The 19684-nt window shown below is 34.5% G+C and overlaps 1 protein-coding gene, 1 long non-coding RNA gene, 1 other non-coding gene and 1 pseudogene across 5 annotated transcripts; 2 read left to right on the top strand and 2 right to left on the bottom strand.

Annotated features, from left to right (window-relative positions):
• Positions 1–413: 413 nt before the first annotated feature.
• Positions 414–5784, top strand: LOC108478102 (uncharacterized). 3 transcript variants are annotated; one of them, XR_008276098.1, is made up of 3 exons: positions 549–670; positions 765–899; positions 1163–1469. XR_008276098.1 is itself a non-coding variant. In XM_053023384.1 (3 exons), exons 1-3 carry the CDS (start codon positions 609–611, stop codon positions 5240–5242), a joined length of 312 nt encoding a protein of 103 aa, XP_052879344.1. In that variant the 5' UTR covers positions 555–608; the 3' UTR covers positions 5243–5784. The 3 variants fall into 3 exon arrangements, 1 of the variants encoding a protein (XP_052879344.1); XM_053023384.1 differs by lacking the exon at positions 1163–1469 and adding an exon at positions 5128–5784 and having other exon boundaries at positions 555–670; XR_008276099.1 differs by having other exon boundaries at positions 414–670; positions 771–1469.
• LOC108478732 (protein IQ-DOMAIN 17-like) lies at positions 451–3162 on the bottom strand (annotated as a pseudogene).
• Positions 5785–8221: 2437 nt separating the features above from the next.
• LOC128286342 (small nucleolar RNA R71) lies at positions 8222–8328 on the bottom strand. The gene has a single exon (XR_008276885.1). It is a non-coding gene; the product is annotated as a small nucleolar RNA R71 (small nucleolar RNA).
• A 7221-nt stretch (positions 8329–15549) lies between these two features.
• On the top strand, positions 15550–17218 carry LOC108478642 (uncharacterized). The gene is made up of 3 exons (XR_008276087.1): positions 15550–16342; positions 16657–16938; positions 17054–17218. It is a non-coding gene; the product is annotated as an uncharacterized LOC108478642 (long non-coding RNA).
• The last annotated feature ends 2466 nt before the right edge of the window (positions 17219–19684 follow it).

The raw sequence follows: 19684 nt of genomic DNA, 5'->3' as shown, positions 1-19684 counted from the left end.
AATTTAATTAATTAATCTTACACCTAATTTAATTAATTAAACCCTTACAAAAACCATAAACCCTAAAAAAACCTAACCCTAAACCATAAAAACCCTAACCTACCCTAACCCTTAACCCTAAAAAACCCTAATCCCAACAGATGAAAAACACAGGTAAAGCGCGTCCCTGAGGAAGTGCTTTGTCCACATCAGCACAAATCGCGTCATCAGGGAAGCATTTTCTGCTGATGTGGACAAAGCGCTTCCTCAGGGATGCGCTTTACTGGCAAATACCCTCACTTCGCACTAACGTGGACGCAATTTCCCCTTTTTTAGCCTATTCCGATAAATAATTAAGAAATCGGCCCATTTCCGTAAAAAAGTTGGAAATGGGCCTTTATTGGTAAAATACCCCTTCTTTATGCATCAGTCGCATAAGAGACTCTTTTTCTATGAATTAGCATCTTCTGACTTTTTCGATTCCAGTCTTCCTATTTTTGAGTTCATCGGATCTATCCTCTATTGTTGCATCCGGACTCATCGCTAACATTTCGTCCACCATTTCTAATGATTCTTTCACGATTCACCAAGTCTTGCACTGTGCACGGTACCTCTTCCATCCAGTATTGATGACCATCGAACTTCTTTCCTCCCATCACCATTTCATGCGCCACCGTATTTGCTTCTCTTGGTACATATTGAAACTGTATGCTGCTAAATCTGTACGATTTCTCTTTGATTGCATGAATATTACTTCTAATAGTTGATCTATTTTCTGTTGCAAGGGTTAGTTTTCTGATGACCGTCAACTCATCTCCTTCAACACATATTTCGCGAAAACCCATTTCTTCCGCCATGGTGACAGCCTGTACACATGCCTTGGCTTCAGCCGTTGTTGGATCTGTAATATTCTCACATGGGTAAGTACACGATGCCATAACCAAACCATCTTTATTACGCGCAACTATTCCTAACACTGATGAATAATGGTTCTGATTATAGGATGTATCAAAATTGATTTTTATGATATTAAATATAACACACATAAATTTTGATATGGTATAATTTCATAATGTAACACTATCAAATTTTTAATTTTTAAATTTAAAATTACAATAAACTTAATTATCAAATTGAAATTCAAGTAATAAAACGAAAAATATTAATTTTTGTTCACATGTAGAAAGAGAAAGCTACAACTCCCATGTTACAAAGGCATCTACAGATCAGAAACCCAAGACCATATGAAAGACCTGCAAAAGATAAAAGACTGGCAATGGGTGCAATCATATCATGTCATATAAAACATCCCCAAAGAAGCACAAGTATCTTTGTATCTCACAACCCGAAACCCAATCGAATATCATTTCCCCTTCATTATTGTTATTATGAATTTCTGGGAAAGTTAAGACTGGAAGTGACCAATGAGGGTCAATGGCATAAAAAAAAATAATAATAAAAAGAAAAAACATACCACATGCCGTGTTTCAGTTTCCTCTTCATTATTGAGATCATGTTCAGCGTACTCCCTCTTTTAATGGACATCTCTACTGGCTTCTGCCCTATCTCTAACATCTATCGTTGTTTATAAAGCAATGAAGTCACCTGAATGAGACTAATTTCAAACAGTAAAACAGATGAAAACGATAAAATTATCCTTATTTTGAATCCAAATAAAGATGGTAAATTTTGAGCAATATCTTCATGGGGGTGGAAACTTACCAAACTTGAATACCATACATGGAAAAGATGATAGGCTTCAATATATTAAAAAGTTATGATAAAACAGAATTACAGAGTTACTTTATAGTATTAGACACTCAATTTGGTTATGAATCTCAAGAAAGATCCCAGTGAGGAAGGGTTCATCGCAGTTGCCTCACTTATAAAGTTTGAATTTCAACCAATAATTGGTAAAATCAACAATGGAAACACACTATAAAACTAGTAAAAACCAGCAGCTACATTGATGGGATCACTTCAACCACCTTCGTAGGTCACTAGTTGAAGATGGTGACATTTCACCACCAAGGCTCTCAGTACAACAAGATGAATAGTTAGATTGTTGTTCCAATCCGATTTGCAATCCGTTTACACTTTTAAAACTCAGGCTCCTCAAGCTATGACCATAAACTTCGTACCTCATCTCGATACCATATGGTTCTGGGACAAGAAACGATAGCATTCCCTTTTTGGTGTCGATGGCCTCTGTCTTGGTGCACTTTGAGACCTAATCCTAGGCTTTGCGGCCTCTGGGCTGCCATGTAATTAGGCAATGGAGTAGCATTGTTTATGCTAGTACTAGCTTGAGTACTAACCTTGCCTGTGTAATAATAATTGGACCTTAAACTTGGTGTTTGTGATGATGAAAACGGGGTTCGATCTTCCCTAACGTAACGAGGGCTCGCAGACCGTACTTGAGACAGACGTTTTTTTGATGGAGAGGGTGTAATTGGAGAAGGGTAGAAAGGTTGTGCATTAAGTTGAGCCCTATGGAGAGGTGAACTAGGCCTTTGGTGATCATGGTTTGAATTTGTTCTTCTATAATTCGGTGCTAAATATGAATAAGGCTGTGAAGTGTCCATTTCAACAGTTTTGACATTATCTCTTTGATCTATTGAAGCTCTTCCTCTGTTATCCCATGGTTTAGCAGGCATCCAACGATCAAGCCACTCATCTTGTCCCCCTATTGATGGACTCCTTCGAGCTCTCCTCATCTATTTTATTAGTTTATATGAATCATTACAATATGATCCAACAAGACATGGTTCAAGACGGAACATGAACCTGTTGTGACAATGCTTGTGACAAGCTCTTTTCATGTTTCAAAGCAGCTTCTTTCCTACGTCGTAACATAGCTTTCACTTCTTCAACTGTGTGTGGCCTTTCATCCCACTCATCTGCTATGCTACTTCCTTCTCTTGACTAGAACACACACAGACATACAAAAAAGGCAAATAAGAAGCTGAATCTTTAAACCACACATAAAGTCATAAACAAAAGGCTTAAAACACTAACTAATGATCTTCTGTCCGATATATCTAGAAGATACCATGATTCCCATACACTGTTGGTGTCGCTAAATGCTGATTTTCGACTGCAACCATCACGTGATAGCCTCATTCTTTGGTCTAAAACACGAGACTGAACTTTAACTAGTACTTGCATGCAACGAAGTGTCATCTTGGCTTACTTTCTCACGTTGTGTCCTCTCACTAAAGCTTGTAACTTCACTAGCCCTTTTAACGCACGTAGAGCTTTTCTGGCCTTCATTATCACTGTCGAAACTCTTTTTTTGAAATCGACTTTTGTTTGAAAACGAAAAATGGGACTTGCCACCAGTCCTTTTTTTATGAGGTGTGATCGAATCATCTCGTAGTTTGATCATTTTAATAAAAGATTTAATTTGTTAAAACAATGATTCTCGGTCTACAAAATTCAGGAAAACGGGTTTGAGAGTTGGTTATGCTCGAGAAAGGGTTAGCACCTTCGTAATGCCCAAAATTGGTACCTAATTGATTACTTGATGTCTTAGTGTCGAAAATTGAACATTTGAAGAGACTTTAAAATGCGATTTTTTGTTAAAATATTTAACTAAATCAATTTTTAAGGAAAAAAATGACTTATTTCAAATTAATCGAGAAGCAGAGATTATGTCCTGTAAGCTAAGACATAATGCATTGGATCTTGAAAACGAGAACAAAAGCTAAAAAAAATTATTTATTTTGAAAGATTTTCGATTGTCTCAGTTTTTAAAAGAAATCATATTCCATAAGTTAGACCACGATTTTCTAATTCCAAAATAATGAAAATTAATCTCGGTTTAAAAATCTCTTTTTTTTATGCATTGTGCAAAAACAGATATAACATTTGAAATGTCGTTATTTAATTTATTCGCTATGGTTTAAAAAACGGCTAAAAGATTAAAAATATCATGCTTAACGAATAATGATTATAAATTCATAGTAATAATAGCATAATATACTTAATAAAATATAAAAGATATAATAGTAATAATAAATCACGGTACTATTATGCATAATAACATTAATAATAGTAATGAATAATATAAATTTTGAAAGTATATAAAAAATATAAATAAATAAATAATGGAATAACAATAATAAGGGCAAAAATAAAGAAAATAAAACAAGCCAATTATAAATAAAAATAAAAATAATTAGTAAATTAACAAATAAAAACTAATAAAAGTTTAATGAAAAATTGAAATTAAGCAAACAAATGAATAAAGCAATATTAAATAAAACAGTTTAATAATAATAATAATAATAATAATAATAATAATAATTAAAGTTAAATTGATTAATGATTGAATTAAAGTCGAAATGAAGTTAAGGATACAAATTGTAAATAATAAAAAAATAAAATAGAAATAAGGATCAAAATAAAATGTGTGAAAATAATTAGGGATCAAAAGAGATAGAGTTCCAAATCTCCTAAAGGCATCGTTTTGGGGCCAAATCAGGGGACTAAATTGACAATCAAATAAAATTAACGGGGTAAAAATTAAAAAAGAAACATGACTTAATTTGAAACCGCTTAAAAAGCGAAAGGACTAGGGGCGCAAATAGCCCCTTCGTCCAAAAACACTCGGGTTCTAGGCAGTTCAGGCCGGATTGGGTCGGTTCGCGGAAAACAATGTTGTTTTGGGGCTATTAAAGCCAGCCCTAAAACGACATCGTTTAATGGGCCTATTTAAACAAAGCATTTCAGGCTTTTTTTTAAAAAAAATAAAATTCTAAAGTTCTTTTTTTTTTTTGAACACATTCTCCCCTCCTGCCATGCTCCGGCCATCGGCGTCGCTGTGGACCGTCGCGGTCATTGGCTGCCGTCTCTGGTGGCAAAAAAAATTCTCTAAAAAAAGCCTCTTTAATCATTTCGACCCCTTAATTTCGAATTTGGGGTTGTTTTTTAGAAAAAGTGGCCAAAAATGGCCAAAGGGAGAAGGGACCTTTCGGGACCTTTCGTGTATCAAAAAAATGAATAAAGATAAGAAAACCTTCGAAAATTTTGGCTGCTCTTTATTTCTATTTTCTTTTTTTTTTTCGAACAACTGATTTCAATCTATATTGTGGCTTTTATAGCCAATTTACAAACTGTTCTTGTTACTTTGAGTGTTTGCTTTAGTTTTGTAGGGTGGTTGATGGGCGATGGAGCAGGTGGTGGTAGTGGTAGAGGCGATATGGCAGTGGCAGGCCTAGGTGCGACGCACTTAGGGTTTTTTTCTTTGCTTTTTCTTTAGGTGTTGTGGGCTAGGGTTTTTTTAGGTTTTGGGCCATTTTGATTTTGGCCATTTGGGTATTGTAATTAGGTCTGTAATTGGGTTTTTTTTGTAAATAGGCCCTGGCAAATTGGGCTATTATAGCTGTCTCTCTTTGCTCGGTCTCGTAAAATCTTGACTTCTTTGGTGTTCCTATTCTTCACGTAGCCTCATTCCAACCCACTGAATCTTCAGGGGTATAAGAATTGTTGCTTCGATTCACTCCACTCTTATTTTAGGGAGATAAGACTTGTAACTTGAATTTGCTCCGCTACAACTTTAGGGAGATAGGTTTGCAGCTTTAATTTTCTCCACAGTAATTTTAGGGAGATAAGATTTGTGGCCTATCTTTAATCTACTCTACTGCAACTTTAGCTAGATAAGATTTGTTTATTTTTAACCTGTTCTACTATAACTTCAGGGAGATAAGGTTTGCGGCTTTAATCTGCTGTACTACAATTTTAGGGAGATAAGATTTGTAGCCTGTTGTAAACTGAAAAATATATAGGATTTTTCCTATGTAATTTATCATCTTTGTGCTTAATTTCGTTGTTAAAATTAAGTAATTGTTTAATAAATTAATGAAATATGTGAAAATATGAAAATAGGACATAGAAATTATTAAAATGTGATTTTATCCTTTACTATGTAGTTTTCATGCATAAAATGGCTTATTTTATATTTATTTGAATATAATATATTTTAATACATAAAATTGGTCATGCATGATTAAATTAAATTATTAAATATAATTTTATATTTAATAATTTAATTTAAAATATTTCATTAATAAATTGGGTTGTAATTAATTATTTAAATTGGATAAATTTTGTTCTTTGTTTCTCTAATTTATTGATTTATTTTTGGACAAGACTGATAACTTTGTTGGATTATAAAATCGTCCAAATTTTTGACGAAGTCAATCCAATTTTTAGCCACACATGGTTGTGCACAAACCATTTTTTGGTTTTATTGTAAAAGGTCCTTGCAATGCTGAAGAAATTAGAGATTTACCCGAAGATTTACACTTGACTGAGTCTCTGTCTTGAGTTGTTGTGGCATTTGAATTTAGCAAAAATAAAACAAAAATCAGCTCAATTTTCTCAATTCATGGTCGGCCACCAACTGAAGATGCTTGAAGAGATGAAACCTCCTATTTTTAGCAAACTATCCTCTTCTTTTCATCTATAAATAAGACCCCATTTCCTCATTTCTAATTATCCCTCATCACGCATCAAATATATCTCATTCCTCATCTTTCTCTCTTCTCTTAATTCTTTTAGTATTCTTCCATCTCTCCATGCCTAGAATCATCTCTTCATAGAGATTTTAGCAATTAAGCCTCCTAAATAGCCATTGGTTGGCCACCTTGGAGAGTAATCGACAAAGGAGCAAAGCGAAGGAACGAAGGTGCACTCGTCATTCAGAGTCTTGGGTGACAACCACTTTGAATTGGGTTTAATCGTTTTTTCTTTAATTTAATTTAAAAATATTTGCTATGTGTTCATTGTTCTTGTTTACAACAATATTTATTAGATTCATGTTTATAATGTTTGTGCCTCAATCGATCATGTTTTCAACTAAAATCAAGTTTGTATTTTTAAATGCACCTGAATTAGTTAAGGGTTCCTAACCAGACGACGGCTAATGAACACACAATTGAAATGTGCATGCTTAATTTATATCCAGACTCGATTAAATTGTAGGTTGCATAACAACTCTGACCAAGCTTTGTTATCTGCATAGTTTTTAAATTTGTATGATTAAACCATTTCAAATCTGACACATCCTTGTTACCTCACACGAATACTAAGAAACCCTTAGTAAATAAGGATCAATAAAATGGGTATTTACTAAGTAAAGTATTTCGAAAGGACCTAATATGGTTTTCAAACTCATGAAAGATTGAGTTGCCATGGAATGTTTTTCCGAATATTATTAAACATGTTGATAATAAATTGAGTTTAATTAAAGTAATTGTCCTAGTTTATTTATGTTATAATTGCAAATTGTTTTTAATTCTACTAAAATTTATTTCATTCATATAGTTGCATGTTTAGGATAATTTGCATTATGGATCGTTGCATTTAGTTTAATATATTTAATTTTAATCATCACTTTCAAATCATATTGTGTTTTTATTTACCAAGTTGTTAATATAATTTTACAATTAAATGACTTGACAAAAATACAATGATTGTGGAGACGATAACTCGATACTTATTTATTACTTGATAACGACTGTGTAAACTTGCACAAACCCCAGCATTACAAGTTTTTGGCGCCGTTGCCGGGGATTGTTAACTGTTGCCATAGTCATTTTTTGTGAAATTATTTATTCCCAATTTGGTTATTTCTAACATTATTAACTTATTCGTTTTAATTTTGTGATTTTCTTTTCGAGGTGTTTATGAGCATAGATCGGATTATCGATTTAATCCTAGTAAACCCTGAATTTGAGCGAACTTTCAGACAAAGAAGACATGAATGAACAATTCAAAGACAAGTCGAGATGGACTTTGGAAATCAAAATCAAGACCAAGGTAATGAAGCCAATCATGTACGAAATCTCATCCTTATTACCGATGATAGGGACCGATGCATCAGGCAATAGCTGTGCCACTTTTCAGTGAGTTAAATCCAGGAATTAGAAGGCCAAATATTGAGGCAGCCCAATTTGAATTGAAACCAGTGATGTTTCAAGTGCTCCAAACGGTGGGCCAATTCAGTGGTACGTCCACAGAAAATCCACATCTCCACCTTCGATTGTTTATGTAGGTGAGTGATTCATTCAAGATAGCCGGTGTGACTGAAGACACACTGATGTTGAAGTTGTTCCCGTACTCGTTGCGAGATCGAGCACGAGCATGACTCAATTCGTTGCCACCAAGTTCTATGTCTACATGGCAAGAATTAGCAGAAAATTTTTTTGTTAAGTATTTCCCACCTAGCAAAAATGATAAGTTGAGGAATAAGATAACAACTTTCTAACAAATGGATGACGAGTCTTTATATGAGGCTTGGGAACGATTTAAGGAGTTACTTCATAAGTGTCCTCATCATGGGATTCCTTATTGTATTCAGTTGGAGACATTCTATAATGGTCTCAATGCACATACAAGATTAATGGTACATACTTCTGCGAATGGTGCAATTTTGTTTAAGTCTTATAATGAGGCTTCTGAGATCATCGAGAGGATCGCAAGCAATAATTATCAATGGCCAACAAATCGAATGGCTTCAGGAAGACGTGTAACCGAATTTCATTAAGTTGATGCCCTCACTTCTTTATCAGCTCAGGTATCATCTATTTCCTCTATGTTAAAACAGTTTACCGCTAATAGTGCTGATAATTTCGTAGCTCAGCCACCAAGTCCGTTTGAAGTAGTTTCTCATGTGTACTGTGGCGAAGGTCATTCTTTTGAGAATTGTCTATCGAATCCCGAGTCAGTGTACTATGTGGGGAACCAACATCAAAATAGGAGTGGATAAGGACTCTAGTCCAACTTATACAGTCCTTAATGGCGTAATCATCTTAACTTTTCTTGGAGCAACCAAGGAAATGGATCGAACAACAACTTTATGCAGCAGAGACTCAACAATTTCAAGGGTTTTATCAGCTCAAGCTGAGTCATCAAACAATTTGGAGAACTTATTGAAAGCGTACATGGCAAAGAATGACGCTTTGATCCAGAGCCATGTAGCAACACTGAAAAATTTGGAAAACCAAATGGGTCAGTTAGCTACGGAGCTTCGCAATAGACCGCAAGGAACCTTGCCATGCAGTATTGAGAATACAAGAAATTTGGGTAAAGAACATAGTAAGGCAGTGGCATTGCGAAGTGGTAAAATTTTTGAACCCCGATTGATTGATATCGAAGATAAGCCTGTTAAGAAGGAGGAAAGTTAACCAGCTGTTGAAGTTCCTACACCAAAAGAGTCAGAATCTGCAAAAATTGACAAGGTAAATCCTAACTCAGTGAATTCAGATACTTTAACATCTTCTTTGGATGCAGATTTACCTACTCAGAAGAGTTGTCCGATTCAACTGAAAGTGCCATCACCTTCATATCTGCAAAGATTACAGCAACACAAGTAGAAACAGAAGGTACAATTCAAGAAGTTTTTGGATGTTCTGAAGCAATTACACATCAATATTCCGTTGGTGGAAGCTTTAGACTGTTGCTTTGACAAAAGTGTGCAATGCGTTCCTGCAGAACACGCTACCACCAAAATTGAAAGACCCAAGAAGCTTTACGATACCCTGTAACATTAGTGAATCTTACTGTGGTAAAGCTTTGTGTGACTTAGGAGCGAGTATCAACTTGATGCCTAAGTCTATTTTAAAAATGCTAGGGATAGGTGAAGTAAGACCTACAACTGTGACGCTTCAGCTAGCGGATCGTTCTTTAGCATATCCCGAGGGAAAGATTGAGGATGTTTTGGTAAAAGTTGACAAGTTTATTTTTCCTGCTGATTTCATTGTCTTAGATTTTCAAGCAGATAAGAAAGTGTTGATCATCCTTGAGAGACCTTTCTTAACTACGGGAAGAACGTTAATTGATGTGTAGAAAGGTGAATTCACCATGCGAGTTCAAGACGATCAGGTAACTTTTAACATTCTTAAAGCGATGAAATTTTTCGATCCAACAGAAGAGTTTTTAGTTATGGAAGAAATAGAAACCTTAGTTTCTACGAAAAGTAATTTTGAAGAAGATCCATTAGAGGAAGCCTTAGAGTTTGACCCTTTGAAGGATGAAAAATGTGAAGAAAACATGGCTTTGATGGAAGCCAATCCGAGAAATTTTATTCAATCCACATGGTTTGAACTGTTGGAGTTAGAAGTCAGAGAATTTGGACAACCCAAGTTGTCAATTGAAGAACCACTTAAACTCAAACTAAAGGTACTTTTTTTCCATTTGAAATATGTTTATTTAAGTGACTGTTCCACTTTGCCTGTGATTATTTTAGCAGAATTGACAAAATATCAAGAGGAGTAACTAATTGATGTTTTAAAGAAATTTAATAAAGCAATTGGTTGGACCATAGCTGATATTCGAGGTATAAGCCATTTTTTTTGCATGGATAAAATTATTTTAGAGGAAGTTGAGAGAGCTTGAATTGATGGACAAAGGAGGCTCAACCCTATTATGAAAGAAGTTGTGAGAAAGGAAGTAATCAAATGGTTAGATGCAGGTATTATCTATCCTATTTTAGATAGTTCATGGGTAAGTCCTGTACAGTGTATGCCGAAGAAAGGTGGAATCACGATTATTGAAAATGAGCGTGACGAGCTGATTCCAATGAGAACTGTTACTGGTTGGAGAATTTGTGTTGATTATAGAAAGTTGAATAAAGCCACTCGGAATGACCATTTTCCGTTGCCTTTTATCGATCAAATGTTAGATCCACTGACAGGTAATAAATTCTATTAGTTTTTAGATGGTTATTCGGGATATAACCAAATAGTTATAGCTCTGGAGGACCAACATAAAACAACCTTTATTTGTCCATATGGTACGTTTGCTTTTAGGAAAATACCTTTTGGTTTATGCAATGCACTTGCAACATTTCAACGATGCATGATGGCAATATTCACTCTTTTTGAGTTAGATCCAAATCTTTATTTCTCGAGTTGAACAACTTGAATACGATCTTCTTCCGCTACCCCTTATAAAAAATGCATGTAATAACGACAAAAACAATTATATAAGAAACCATTACCAAACTTGATATAAGGGATAATTTGGCTAGTATAAGGGATAATTTGACTAGTATAAGGGATAATTTGACTAGCATCTAGTGGCACCTCCTATATATGATCATGTAGATGGAAAAACTTGATAATATAGTTAGGCTGTTAAGTCAGCCCCCGAAGGCATCTAGCTATCCCAGATTTGATATGAAAAGGGAAAGCATATGTTGCCAAGGGCATAGTCTCATCATTTTAAAATTCTTTCACTATGTATTGAGTAGTGTACCCGTTAACACCTCTCTCCTCTAAACAATACTTGAAGACACTTCTTAAAGTAATGTCGAGAGGTAGAACCAATATCCCCTTTTGGTTTATCATCTTGAGCTAGTGGAAGCCCCAAAAATATCTTGTAAACATGGACGATAATAGCATTTCCTAGTAGAGTGGCACGTCTGTTCGGTGGAAAAGCCAAATCTCTTACCAAACTTCAATTCTACAATGATACACTTACTATAATCAACATTCATTGTCTCCTCCTCCTTATAAAATAGGTTCCTCGTCTGGGGAGAAGTTGCTTAAGGGGCAAACTCAAACAACCTAAGAAGCTTTTCCTTATTTAATTCCCAGAGGAAATACATATACCAAAATATCCAGACGAAAAGGTATACGCCTTTCTTACAAAACAGGATAAAAAAAACCCAATCAATAACCACTAAGAGAGACTTGTCAATTGCCCTAGTGCCATGTTGAAGTTATAAAGAACATCTCGAATGAATTCCAAAAGGGGAAGAGTAAAACCCGCTTCAAGAAAAAACAACGGAAGGAAGAACTTAGGCTTCCCATCATTAGAATTAGGGCCAAATACATCAATTAGATTATGCAACCCTTCTTAGATATTGAATTCATAGTTATGATGTTTTACAAATAGCCCATGACATATCAACAGATTCTTCATCTTCCGACGGGTTGTTAGAGCATGGTAGCTAAGGTTAATCACTCCTCCATTTGGACTTTATGGCAATAACCTTTCCGGACTTTTTCTTGGTAGTTTTTCGATCCTTCACCACCTCTTTCGGTGAATCACGATCAATACAACCATCACCTCTACTTTAAGTCTTCCCGGACCTTCTATCTCCCTTGGCCATTTTTTTAGAAAAACAACAAAAAAACAACCCTAACAATATAAAAAGGAAGAGCTACTAGATGAATAAAAGCAAAAAAAACTCCTAGAATGCAGAAATCATTGCAAAAATCAACTAAGGCTAGGGAAACGATAAGAACAATTGTAGAAATTTGAAAAACAAATAAGGTAAAGTAACCCCAAAGAAGAAAACCCAAAAAATATATAGATCTATCTCTCAAAACTTATTGTTTTGAAAAACAAGCAACATTCAATGGCAACTCACTACTTGTTCCAAAAGGCTATTGTTTATCATTATCACTACTCCTTAAGAACACAGTCCTTAAAGTGCATTTATGGTAGAATATTAAAAGTTTTGTTACAATGTTTGACTATTAAACAAGACCACTATTCGGAGCAAGTTGTTAAAGAAAAAGGACTAAGATGACAAGATGTCTCGAAGAAAGCCATTTTGTAATTCCCCTCTCAACTTGAATTGGGGGAACATTGTCATACCACTATCTATGCAAGGACACATGGAAAGCAAAAAGGACACCTAAATAGTAAGCCAGATGACAGAAAATCGAGAAGTCGCCCACAAGTCCTCCCTTATAGAGAGACCATCTAGAAAAATGTAAGCCATCCGATACCTAGGTCTTCATGCTTCCGTTGGGAACATAGCATTCCACCTAATTTGAAGACAAAAACTACACATAGCAAAAATGTGCGCATGTACCTTCATCAATGTAGTTAGTTGAGTTTAAACAATATTTTGAAAGAAATTGATTGAACATAATTAAATACTAGCTTGGAGATTTATCATTCTTGTAGACCCGAAGTAACTTATTTTAATATTTAGTTAGGAAACATGAATTTAAAACTTTTAATTTCAATTTTATTTGTTGTTTAAATTGTAAGAATGAAATGTATATAATTAAATTTTGATTTTGGTGATTATGTTCAAATTGAGAATTGATTCTTATACTTTAATTTGAAATAATTTATTTTTTTAGTTTTATAATATTATCATTTCAAATAATTAATACTATTATTTATAAGGATTAAAATGTTAACATGGATTTTTCTTAAAATATCAATTCCAACATAAAATAAAAATTATCAATATGATGAGTTGGAAAGAGTTTTTTTTAGGAAAAATTAAGGTTAATTTTCTAACAAAAATAGTTAGTGATGTTAACTATTTGAACTGGAGTTGGAGGAGCACATAAAAATATTTAAAATATAAAAAATTATAAAATATGGTTTTTCTAAAACCTCTCCACTAACCCCAAATACCTGTTTCAGTTAAAAGAAAAACTAAATACTCATACCCATTCATCATTATCATCAACCTCGCAGCATGCTCCACTTCCATTCCCCATCAACCCATCACCTTATCTCCAAGCTTTCCCTTAAATGTCTAAAAATTTTGTTTTCCTTTGCTTAATTTGCACAGTCCCTTCAAGCCTAAATAAAAAGCACCTCAAGAAGAAGAGAAATCAAACCCAGCGCCGACTGAGGCCAGTAAACCCTCAGACACTGTTGAGCATTAGAGAAATCAATCCAAGCACTACATTATTTCATAAATACTATTTATAGGAATATAGATATCATGAAATTTAATTAAGCAATCTCAATTAATTGGTCATTGTTATGGTTTAAGAGTAGTCACGCAGGTATTGACGAAATGCAACTGTTACTTTTTCATCAGTCACCAAGACACTGATTTGATATCATCATGGTGAGATGACAGCCTCCTAACTTCCCTAAATGTTGAAAATACTTAAAATTCATTTCTTTTGGCCTGTACTTTGCCTTCACCCTTGTTAGTTTTTCAATGTCAGGTTTTTAATCATTAACCCAAAATTCTGAAAGGAATACTGGAACTAGAAAAGATACTCTCTCTATACATTATTTTGTTCCATTGTCAATGGAGCTCACCTGTTTTAATATAATGTATAGGAGATATTGTTATTTTAACTATGAATAAATTTTTGTTTTTGGTGATTGGTGATTAATGTTTTAGAAATTTTTAATCACCCGACCGATAAGGGCGAATCTGGCTGGTATGGCCTCGGTCCCCCTAAAATGTAAAATTACTATTTAGGTCTTTAAGATTTTTTAAAAATTTTAAATTAGTAAAGGTAAAGTTACACTTTGCCCCCCCTAAAATTTTAAAAATTTAATTTAATCCTTTAAAAATTATAAAGATATATACTATAAAAAATTAAAATTTCATCCGGCCCTGCTACAAAATTGTTCTGGCTTTGCCCCTGCTGACCGACTAATGAAATAATAACGTGACTATGATTTTATATAAAAGTCTAAATTCTTTTTAAAAAATTGAAAATTATAAATATATTATAAATATATATAAATACATAAAAAAATTTCTTGAATTTTTTACAAAATTTATAAGATTTTTAATTTGACTATGCAAAGATAATTCATTTTTAGTGTCATGTTTCTTTAAAGTTGGGTTTTGATTTTATTTTTGAGTCTTGATTAATCGATTCCATGGTATCGATTTTCATAAGTTTAGTAAGTTAATCTCTTCAATCGTTTCTTTCAAAGAAATTTAAGAGCCTGAAGCAGCAATGCCGAAGTCTCCCTTTTTGAAAACAAGCGTTTAGTTTACTGAAAAGTTATACCAAAATTGCCTTATTCTGCATGGCTGCTATACTATAATTTTGAAAACAAACGTATGCCAAGATATATATGTTAGTAGTTTCTGCTGTTACCGATTTAGTTTATTTATTTAAAATTAGTTATTTTTAGGTGGTGACTGGTAACAAGTTTTGGAGGTTGGACTTGAAATTATAAATTTTTAGAGAATTAAAAATACAATTTTATTATTATATTAATTTATAATATTTTAAAGGACTTCGAAAGAAATTTTATTGGGGGAAGTCACCTTTGAATTCGTCCTTGGTCATGACTCAAATTACAATGGTTAATTTCTACTAATTTCAGAATCTTACGTGGTAAATATATTATACATATGTAATGTTAGTTTTTTATTTCGATATAATACTAAAAAAAATGCTATTTTAGTTCATGAATTTAATGGCTTCCATTTGAGTTAAAACTAAACTTTCAAAATTTGAAAAGTATAAAGATAAAAAATGATCAAATTGAAAAACATGAACTAAACCACAACTTATGGATAGTACAAAACTTATAGTCGAATTTGACCTAATAAATCTCACTTCCATCGTTTGAGTCGGGATTGAATTTTCAAAATTCAAAAAGTATAATACTTAAAATTGATCAAATTAGAGTATATGAATTGTATCTGTAACTTACACATAATACTAGGACTAATAACAAAATTTGACCTAATTTACAATTTTTTTTTGAAGAAATTCTGGATTTTTATTGAAGTCAGGCCCAAACAAATGAAACACACCCAATCCAAACACCAAAACAAAAATATGGTCCAAAAAGAAACGAAATGAAAACAAAAAACAAAATAACGTAGCCCAACCAACAAAAACCAGTAGCAGAAACGACAGGAGAGCTCTAGAGACCTTGCGCCCCAACTGTAATCCAAGAAAATCCCCCTCTCGAAAGCAGCAACATCGAATGGGAAAAGACGTCAAAAATCACAATTATCACCCATCAGTTCAACAGATAACATCTTAAGAACCAAAAAAATCTTAGATATGCAACCCTGCTTGAAAACACACACAGTTAGTTTCCTTTATAACCCTTTTCACTCTCCTCTTCAACTCTCCGACCTTTTGTCTCCGTCAAGTAGTTCGTCCATCTCCGCTCAGCATCCGCCACCACTGCAGTGCCATAAGGAACCATCTGCAACAAATAAGTGTTCTCCCCTTTTTTAATACCTTCAGTAGCAATAATGTGAGCAACCTCGTTGGCTTCCATGTTGATGAAAAGAAAACCACAATATTTGAAACCCATGGACAATTTCTTTGAATCTTCAATGAACTCAGCAATCGCAGATCTATTTTCTTTCGTCTCTTGCAGCTTACAAATAACCGACCAAGAGTCACCCTCAACTCTACGTCCCTCAACCCAAGGTGTAAACCCAGATTGATTGTCTGGAGACAAGCCAACGCTTCAGCTACGAAACCAGAAAGTATATTCGCATTAATAATAGTTTTTGAACAAATAACTTCTCCGTTTCTAACCACTAACCCAGAACACGATTCATTTTTTTGTCTATTGAAAGCTGCGTCAAAATTGATCTTAAATCTCAACCCTTGTGGAGCAACCTATCTGGTCGTGTGGATCCTTCTTTCAGGTAAAAGCAAAGTCAAACCATCTAACTCATGTAGGTAGTTAGTAACAAAATCTGCAACTTGAGACCCCGATCTCATTTCCCCCTCATGAATGAATCTATTTCTGGAAGTCCGAATCCCCCATAATGCGCACACAAACACCCTGCATATAACAATAGAATGAGACTCAAAAAAGTTTTTAAGCCATTCTGTAAAATTGGTATGTTCTTCTGAAGCAGGCCAAACAATATTTAACCTCTCCCATGTTTCTTTTGCAATAGAACAATTCCTAAACAAATGCTCACTCGTTTTCGCTCCCGATTGGCATCTTCTGCAGGTTGCATACCCTATCATTCTTCGATAATGTAAATTGCAGATAGTTACGTGAGCATCTCCAAATTGTAATCTTTATTTTAGAGGTAAATCTAAGTTCCATAATCTCTTGTAAAATTGTTTGTAACTACCCTGTACTTGAGCCTTGCCATCATGTAAAAGAACTTTGTGCCCACTTCAAACTGAATACTCTCCGGTCGATTCTCCTCGCCAGATGATGTAGTCTTCATGCAAACTCAAAGAGAAAGGGATACATAAAATCCTCTTTGCATCATTCTCCGAAAAGGTAGTATGAATCAACTCAGCATTCCATCTCCTTGTATTAGAATCAATCAAATCTGTAACTTTTAAAATACTCGAATTAGTAATCGGATTCTGACATCTAATCTCATCAATTCTAGGAACCAAGCATCATTCCAAATAGAACAGTCTGACTATCACCGATCATTCATCCCAATCCTTTCAAAAGGAGTCCCATCACAGCCCACAGACTCTGCCAGGTAAAGGACAGTAAATTACCCAACCTTAGATTTTAAAAAATCAGAATCTTTATAATATTTAGCCTTCAAAGTACGCGCTAGTAACGAATTAGGTTTACATAACAAAAGTCAACCTTTTTTGGCCAATAATGAAAAATTAAAAAGATTCAAATCGCGAAAATCCATGCCACCATTCTCCTTGAGTGCGCTTAAAGACTTCTAATCACACCAATGCATCCTTCTCCTACCATTGCTTTTATTCTACCAAAAGGAAGCCATTATGTTTTCCAAATCCCTACACAAAGACTTTGGGAGAAGAAAACATGCCATCATATATGTGGGAATTGCTTGCAAAACGGCTTTTATAAAAACCTCTCTGCCCCCTTGCAAAATGTACCTAATGCTCCAGCTGTTAATCTTCTGTTTCAATCTGTCTTTCAGATTTTGAAAAGCCATTTTCTTTTTTCGTCCCACCAAATTTGGAAGTCCTAAATATTTTTCTGGGTCAGTTGAACATCAAACATTAAGAATCTGAAAAGCCAAGTTCTTATCTTGATCATTTACATTCGAGCTAAAAAAACTGTGGATTTTTCAAAATTAACACACTGCCCCGAACAAACCTCATATTCTCTCAAGATCTCTTTAAGCGTATTAATCCCTCTGTTTGAAACTTCCCCAAACAGAATGCAACCGTCTACGAACATAAGGTGGGTGATTGATAGAGAAGCCCTGCATACCTTAGCACCACAAATCTTCCTCTCTCGACTAGCCAATCTCATTAACACCGATAAACCTTCCCTACAAAATAAGAATAAGTAAGGACTTAACGGGTCTCCTTGACGCAAACCCTTCGTAGATTTGAAACTCAATCCTTCTTTCCCATTAATTAAAAATAAAGTATTGAACAGAATTAAGACGTCAAATGATAAAATCAATAAACAAATCTGCAAAACCCAACTTTGACATCATACCTTCGATGAAAGGCCATTCCACTCTATCATAAGCCTTACTCATGTCTATTTTTAAGGCCATAAAATCTTATTGTCCTGATCTTTTATTCTTAAAAGAATGAAGTACCTCATATGCCAACAGCAGATTATAAGTAATGAGCCTTCCAGGAACAAACGCATTCTGAGAGTCGTCGATACATCCGTCCAACACCTTTTGTAGCCAGTTAGCAACAAACTTAGCAATAATCTTATAAATCACCGTACACAAGCTAATGGGCCGGAAGATAAGATTAGCAGTTTTTGGAATCAACACCAGTTGAGTTCTATTTATATCTTCCATCGAATGGCCATGATTTAAAATATCCAAACAGAAATTATTAGTGTCCTTACCGACAATATGCCAAAATTTTTGGTAGGAAATTCTGAAAAACCATCACAACCAGAAGCTTTTGTAGGCCCCATCCCTTTTAATGCCACAATAATTTCAGCCTCTGTGTAAGGAGCCATCAGACTTTGATTCATACTATCTAAAATGCATGGTTGAACCCCTGAAAAGATGTGCTCTAAATTGCCAACACCTCTAGAACTAAATAAATCTGAAAAGTAGGCTCAAGCAATATCCTCAATCTGTCTCCCATCTGTAGCAAGAGACCCATCCATTCTTTGTAAGCCACGAATTCGATTAATACGCCATCGCTGCGATGCAAATTTGTGAAAAAACGAGGTATTCTTATCACCCATTTTCAACCAGTTCACTCTTGCACGTTATTCCCAATATCTTTCCTCCTTATCAATTTCCATATTCAAGTATAATTTAACCTCCATAAGCTCCGCCAAATTCCTTTCTGATCTATCATCACAATTCAATTCCTCAAGTCGACTATTTAAACGTTGCACCTCGCGTCCTCTTGTGTGCTTAATTTTACCATCCCAATCTTTCAACCCGTTAGCAAGACTAGACAAGCGGTTGAGAAAAGATCAAATACGTCCTTTTCATAACTTATTTATCTCTTCCTCACACGACTCATCGAGGACCCACCAAGCTTTAAAATGAAACCTAAAAAGTTTTCGTCCCTTCCTCCCAACCTCCGTCTCAATGAACAATGGACAATGGTTTGAGAAAGAATGCAGAAGATGCCTCAAGGAATAAGTTAGGAAAATTTAAATCCAAGCATTAGTAGTAACCCATTTATCAATTCTTTCCTTAATATTTCGCTCTAATATTTAGCCCCTTTCCCAAGTAAACCATGATCTCGAAAAACCAATATCCTCCAAATGGCACTCCTCCAACATTTTATGGAACACCTCCATTCTAGCCTCGTCCCTTGGTAAACCTCATTGTTTTTCATGTGCAAAGAGAATATCATTAAAATCTCCACCAACCAAATGGAAATGAATTATTTCTCCCCAGTCTTCAAAGTAGATCCCACGTAACTAATTTATTGCTAACATCTAGAGCTCTATAAAAACCTGTAAAACACGGTCAAAGTTTTCCTTCCTCTTCTTAAATTTCCACATCGATATGATTGTTTGAGAGGCTCTTCAAAGTGACTAAGTGTCCTCTATTCCACCCTATACTTAAACCCCCACGTGAACCCTCAGC

Source organism: Gossypium arboreum, chromosome 12, assembly GCF_025698485.1.
Source record: "Gossypium arboreum isolate Shixiya-1 chromosome 12, ASM2569848v2, whole genome shotgun sequence".
Lineage (NCBI taxonomy): Eukaryota > Viridiplantae > Streptophyta > Magnoliopsida > Malvales > Malvaceae > Gossypium > Gossypium arboreum.
This window is presented reverse-complemented; position numbering and strand designations above follow the sequence as displayed.

Coding starts and splice junctions, on each gene's coding strand:
- LOC108478102 (XM_053023384.1), top strand. CDS start 609: ATGACCATCGAACTTCTTTCCTCCCATCACCATTTCATGCGCCACCGT. Junction 671..764: donor CACCGTATTTGCTTCTCTTG/GTACATATTGAA, acceptor TTCTGTTGCAAG/GGTTAGTTTTCTGATGACCG. Junction 900..5,127: donor TCTGTAATATTCTCACATGG/GTAAGTACACGA, acceptor TGTTTGCTTTAG/TTTTGTAGGGTGGTTGATGG.